This window comes from Hibiscus syriacus, unplaced genomic scaffold (assembly GCF_006381635.1).
Source record: "Hibiscus syriacus cultivar Baekdansim isolate YM2019G1 unplaced genomic scaffold, ASM638163v2 tig00110683_pilon, whole genome shotgun sequence".
Classification (NCBI taxonomy): Eukaryota; Viridiplantae; Streptophyta; class Magnoliopsida; order Malvales; family Malvaceae; genus Hibiscus; species Hibiscus syriacus.
In genome coordinates this window covers 1,793,548-1,799,382 of record NW_024062823.1, presented here as the reverse complement: position 1 = coordinate 1,799,382, position 5,835 = coordinate 1,793,548, and the positions used below count along the sequence as shown (strand labels likewise).

At 38.1% G+C, this 5,835-nt stretch overlaps 1 protein-coding gene across 1 annotated transcript; it reads right to left on the bottom strand.

The window, feature by feature from the left end:
• Nucleotides 1-1,356: 1,356 nt before the first annotated feature.
• LOC120138340 (probable cysteine protease RD21B) lies at nucleotides 1,357-4,282 on the bottom strand. Its single transcript, XM_039153833.1, has 5 exons — nucleotides 3,753-4,282; nucleotides 2,720-2,955; nucleotides 2,483-2,623; nucleotides 1,850-2,302; nucleotides 1,357-1,671 (listed from the first exon to the last, which is right to left on the bottom strand). Exons 1-5 carry the CDS (start codon nucleotides 4,225-4,227, stop codon nucleotides 1,576-1,578), a joined length of 1,401 nt encoding a protein of 466 aa, XP_039009764.1. The 5' UTR covers nucleotides 4,228-4,282; the 3' UTR covers nucleotides 1,357-1,575.
• Nucleotides 4,283-5,835: the final 1,553 nt, after the last annotated feature.

Sequence of the window (5,835 nt, the reverse complement as noted above, 5' to 3'; positions counted from 1 at the left end):
TGAAGCCTAAGAGAGGAGGTCCATTAGGTGAAGTTCAATTTGCTGAGAAAAAAAAAGGGGAAAATTCTAGTATAGTAGAAGATGCTCAAGAGGAGAAGCCACGCACTGTAAAAGCTGATTTCCAGCTACAAGATGGTGCAGAAATACAACTAGGACTGGGACCTCTCTGAGACTTAAGAGCATGATTATGAAGCTTAGCTTCTTAGGGTAATCAACTGTATTTATTAACAAGACATGATTGTCTTTTCTCGTACAATTAGCTAGCTAGTTGTATTATGGAAATAACTAACCAACAAATACACGTCTTATACCAGGAAAGCTTTGTAGCTGTCAAATCAAAAGCTGTGAATTATAAAATCTATAATGTGCAGTTGCAGGGTGATAAGTTAATGATAATGGTATGCAAAATAGGACCATACTTCATATTCTTATCATTAAATATATGTAGATTGGTGACTGATATAAAAGGATTAAACACAGAACAAAATTGTGCTTTTAGATTTAAAAATGAAAGCTTATAATTCAATGCATATAATTGCCAAGCAATACCTACGATTCTAGTTCGTTTTGTGCTCTCATAATCAAGATGGATATTATGGGTAATGGCAATTGCCAAAGGCAACTCCTTTCAATAAAGGCAACGTTGGGGTTCGGATTCAATGGTCTATCCTTGTCGTTTCTGGAAATGGTCGCCTAGAAAACCCAAATGCAGATTACAAATGAAAAGGGATGATCGAGTAGGGAAAATGGGATTTGAGTTGTTATTTGCAACATTTGGAATCTGATCTATCCTTCTAGGCACAGTGAATGATGGTCCCCCCAACTTTTCAATATTTTGGATCCTAACTGTATTAATCTAAAGAAAATGAGTTCTGATTTTATGTTGTGAGACATGGGATTTAGGCAAAGGGTTCCGTTTGTTAGCGGGCAATATATTAGGATTAGTACAAAACTATTTTATTGTCCAGAAAACCTTTTAGCAATCGCATCATGTACTTGCATCTTACAATTTGAAAGCATCCGTGACCGACTGACACTATTCAACTTTGAAGTTTCTACCATGATACCAGGAGGTTTCATTTTTTTGTTTTGAAGTACTGGTATCTAAGATGCGTTCAAAACATATTCAGAAATAAATATAAGGTAGATATCCCAAATATATATATCTGCATCCAATCTGACTCGATACAACTCCAGGTACCATGGGGTTTAAAGTGATTTCAAATGCAGCTATACCTACATCTTCTATTTTATAGTCATGCCAAACTAGTCAATAGGCAGAATTCAGAATGTAACTTTGGTTATTCATATTAAGCAATTAAAAAGACAGATAGGGTTGACAGAATCAATTATTAAAAGCCATTGCTAAATGATGAAATGGTATACAGAGGACCAAGTGAAATTAGCAGCATTCTGTTCGTTCCCAAATACATGGATAAAACAATGTAAGCTACATAGCAATGTCTATAGAACATCCAGTTGTTGGCATGAAAATGAAAGGAAGTTGGCGATGAGTTAAAACAGAGAACTTTAGAGTCGTTCATCCTCCCTTTAGCATCCGTGTTAGTATTCTATTTAAGCACTGTTCTTTGTCGCCGCACTTCCATGTCCCCAGAAACGTTTAGCAAGAGTGCGCTTCAGTGCCTTCACTCCAAAAGGACTGCCCTTGCTCTACAAAACAAATTCAAAGCAACCGCAACGTCAATAGCATATAGGTATATCACTAGAAGTGTAAAGGTAGATTATTTTGAACGGAATAGATGATCCAGAACATGCAAAAAATGACAATTTTGGGGGAAAAGAACCGAAAATGTCAACAGCATAAACTAGAATATTATAACGTTCTTACCATCAAGCACGTGCCTCTCCTTATGTCACAGACAGGATAGTCATGTGGGCAGCAGCTGTCGTTGTCTTCACAGCATGTGGCAGCCTCAAGTGGGCAGCATCCCCACTGAAAGCAGTATCTAGCATATTCAAATAAACAGCAGCAGGTATTGCTCTCAGGACAGGAGTTATAATTATCGCAAACCGTAGGAGGCTTTACGGGAGATGGGGGAGAGGGTCCAGGATTGGGGGGATTTTGACCCGTTTTGATAGGATAAGAGGCTTCCATTGCAATTCCACATTTTCCGGTTACAGAATTGGCCACATTTCTTGCCATCTTGATGTAGCCTTCCTCACCCCATGTTTCACCCCATGAGTTCTTCACAATCCAGTAGTCTTTACCATTCTCAGTGCCATATCCAACAATAGTCACGCCATGGTCCAATTGTGTGCCACATATTCCATCAAACACACCCTGAATAGAGCAGAGGACAAACATTATTCTAAGTCCAACTTCAAGAAAATATTGTAGCTTCATTGTCAAATATGAAATTTAAATATTCTGTTGAAATCTGAACATTTAGGCTCATGTACCAATATGAAAATATGCTATGATCTTACAGAAACTGGTTATTTTAATGGATGCAGATATTACCGATTGATATAACTGGAAGGCCCTGCCTCCTGCTTCAATGGCAACACTAATTGGTTGATTTGAAGCTGCTTTTTTCAATGCTAGCTCGTCATTTTCTGGAACATCTTCATAAGAATCAATGGAAACAACCTTTGCATTTCTCTGCAGATCATAAAACGCCAAAGTCAGCAAGGAAAACAAATTATATTCTATTATCATGCATTTGTCCCCTTTCGACAATTGAAAGTTAACACAAACCTTATAGGTGTCACATCTTCCATCACGAGCTGTATAAGCGTAATCTTCTTCGGTATCAATGCCACCATTATTGATGATGAACTGAAAGGCATAATCCATGAGGCCTCCATTACATCCTTCATTGTATTGTCTATCACAATCCACCAATTCCTGCTCTGACAGCGAGATGAGATCCCCAGTAACTATTAGGTTTATCCCTTCCACTGCAGCAATGGTTGAAAAGGCCCAACAACTCCCTGTATTCACAATTGAACAGTCAGTAAAATCATCTTATAAAACACATGAGAAAAAACTTGCATATTTGAAGGTAATTCTTAATGCTCTAAATTCAAATATATCTTTGAACCACAACACATCTGCTCTCATATTGTTCCAGACACCAGGGACGGACCAAGGGGATGTAGGGGATACAGTCACACCCCTAGAAGTTTCAAATCCACATAAAGTTTAGGTATCTTTCTTGGATTTTCTATTGATGATTTAATTTCTCCCTAAAATTTTGTAATTTGGCACCCGATACATTTCTAATATAATTACTTAAATTCACAAGTGTGAAATAAAATCATTCGTCAAATCCCTGCCGGCCAACTACTAAAGTTAAAACAGTAATCACCAAGGAAATTTATAGTAATTCATATTAATCTAATCAAACTGATGTAAGTAAAATTCACGAAACTCCAAAGCATGTAATGCTTCGTGAGTTATGCGCCCCCAAACCAAATCCACAAAAGCAAAGATTCCTTCAAACCAGGACACAGTCCAAGATCCTTCCCTGAAATATCTGAAATATTTTTTTCATTGAAGATCCAAGTTAATATAAAGATAATCGATTCACTTTCAGGCCTTTTTCAATTTTTACTATTGACATAAAATTACCACATACGCCCAGGGATATAGGAAAAATAATAACAGAAAAGGCATGGTGCTAGATTTCTCATCAAACAGAAAAACATCCATGAAAAATGGTTACTGATAAAAGCGTAGAGTCAAGTAAATTTAATATCAGAAGACAATAATATCCAATGGAACTTACCGCAAGATCCCTGATCTTTGACCCGAGCCACAGCACCTTTTTTCCTCCAGTCAACGGAATCCGGCAACGCCTCACCGACGCGCGGAGCGTAGCGATCACTCCTCTTGGAAACTTTTCTGTTGGGTTTCCTAACCCCCAAGTACGTGGAGCGGTACTCCTCGTTGGTCAGATCAGCGAACCGATTCAACCCGAGCTTAAAGCTGTTGCCATCGTCCGAGTTATGTTCATCGATGAACCTAAGATTGTCCTTAAAAATCTCGAACCTCTTCTCCTTCTCTCCCAAACCGTTGTATGCTTTTCCATGATGCAGAAGCCACTCCTCGTACATGGCCATAACCTCGTCGTCAGTTCTCCAACTGGACTTTGACCGATCGGGATGGGCGTCATCGTAGGAGACGATGGACATGTCGAGAGCTGATGATAAAGCGAACATCATCAGCATGAGAATGGCCGTAGTTGATCGCAGTGAACCCATGTTTGAAAAGAGAAAAAGGATTTCGAATGTGTGGGGTACCAAAAAGCCAGCGATGTGTGGGTTTATAAAGAAGAAAAATGCTATTTTTTAGTTGTAATGGTAATTTAATTCCAATCAAATGCTTTTTCTTTTGGTTGGTTTGAGGGTGGTGAAGATAAAATTAAATCCAATAAGGTCAAGCATTGTGGATCAGTGTATGACGTGTGGCGTGATACGACTGGCTGGAGGAAAGAGAGTTGGAGACATACAGCAGCCCTTGAAAGTAGGAGCACCTTTTTTTTACCCTGGTTAAAATATGTGTTTTCGTTTACCTTGGGGTGATTAAATGGTAAAATTGGCTTCGGGTTGAAGCCTTGGGGTGGATTAGGATGGGCCACGTATTTTGACTCTGCAAATCAGCATCACAGTGTTGGTGGATAACCCTATGGAAAGCTGGAGCAGTTACTTTCAATAATATCGCCGTTTCGCTTTCAATAAATTCCAAATCGTATATTTAATTATTTGTTTGAGCGTTTTCACAACAAAAAAATATATCTAAACAGAAAATAATTATATGTCAGATATCATTTTAAAAAATTTTATCGATCTAGCACCTTTCTGATAAGGCTTGGATAAGGCGCAAATCATCATCCGTAGCTTTCTGGAAGTCTGAAATGTGTCAGTAAGGCGCGGATCACCATCCACGCCTTTCAATTAATTTTCAACCGTTCACACATTTCACATTAATTACCCCATCCGACCAAATTCCTCCCCTCTACCTATAAATACCCCTTTATTCATTCAAACACACCAAATTTTATATGTGGTTACGTCACCTCGCCGATTTTCATCAGACTCGCATACTGAGTTGGGACTCGGCAGTTTTGGCATTTCTCTATAGGAAAATGTGTCGAGCTACTGACTATAGAAAAAATGCTATCGGAGGATGTCTCCTTCTGTTGCAGTCTTGGGTGTTGTATCGCATACCCTTTTTATGTCTGGTGGTGAAAAACTCATTGGTCTTCCCGCTATTATTGAGGTAATTACAATACTGATTTCGTATATTAATAATTTTATTTAGTATATAATAAAAATTATTTCATTTAATAGGTGGTCTACTGCAAGGAAAAATCATCGGGATTTACCTGCTGAATTAGAAGAAATTAGGCTACTCATTGATCTGAAGGCTAGCACAAATGTATATATTTAAATAACAAAATCTACTTTTAATTATCGTTACATGACTATATTATTATTTTGATAATAATTATATATATTTGTTTTAATTTGAATGAGCTTCTTATTTTACTGAAGAAATGTGGATTTGCATCTCAAACGACTTAAGGGGCCTATTAGATGTTTGGATGGTGGTGGTCCCTCTAATATGTTATGCGATTGTCGAGTGGCATCCCACTGATCGCGTGCTCCGCCAATTTGGTTTTGTACAGTCAATTTCGAAAGCACCTAAAAATCTCGACTATTTGTATAACACCGATCGACGTGACAAAAAAGAAGTGGATTGGCTGCTGAAGCATTATGAGTGGGTAATGATATGGGAGGATCAACGTTGACGAATTCCCCGTACATAACCCATTTATGTAGACCATTTGATGGTTGCAGATGGTTATT

Excerpts from the sequence above, each read along its gene's own strand:
- LOC120138340 (XM_039153833.1), bottom strand. The coding sequence starts at position 4,227 with ATGGGTTCACTGCGATCAACTACGGCCATTCTCATGCTGATGATGTTC. Across the intron at positions 2,303-2,482 it reads CCTTCCAGTTATATCAATCG|GGTGTGTTTGATGGAATATG; the intron begins GTAATATCTGCA and ends TGCTCTATTCAG. Across the intron at positions 1,672-1,849 it reads GGAGAGGCACGTGCTTGATG|AGCAAGGGCAGTCCTTTTGG; the intron begins GTAAGAACGTTA and ends TTTGTTTTGTAG.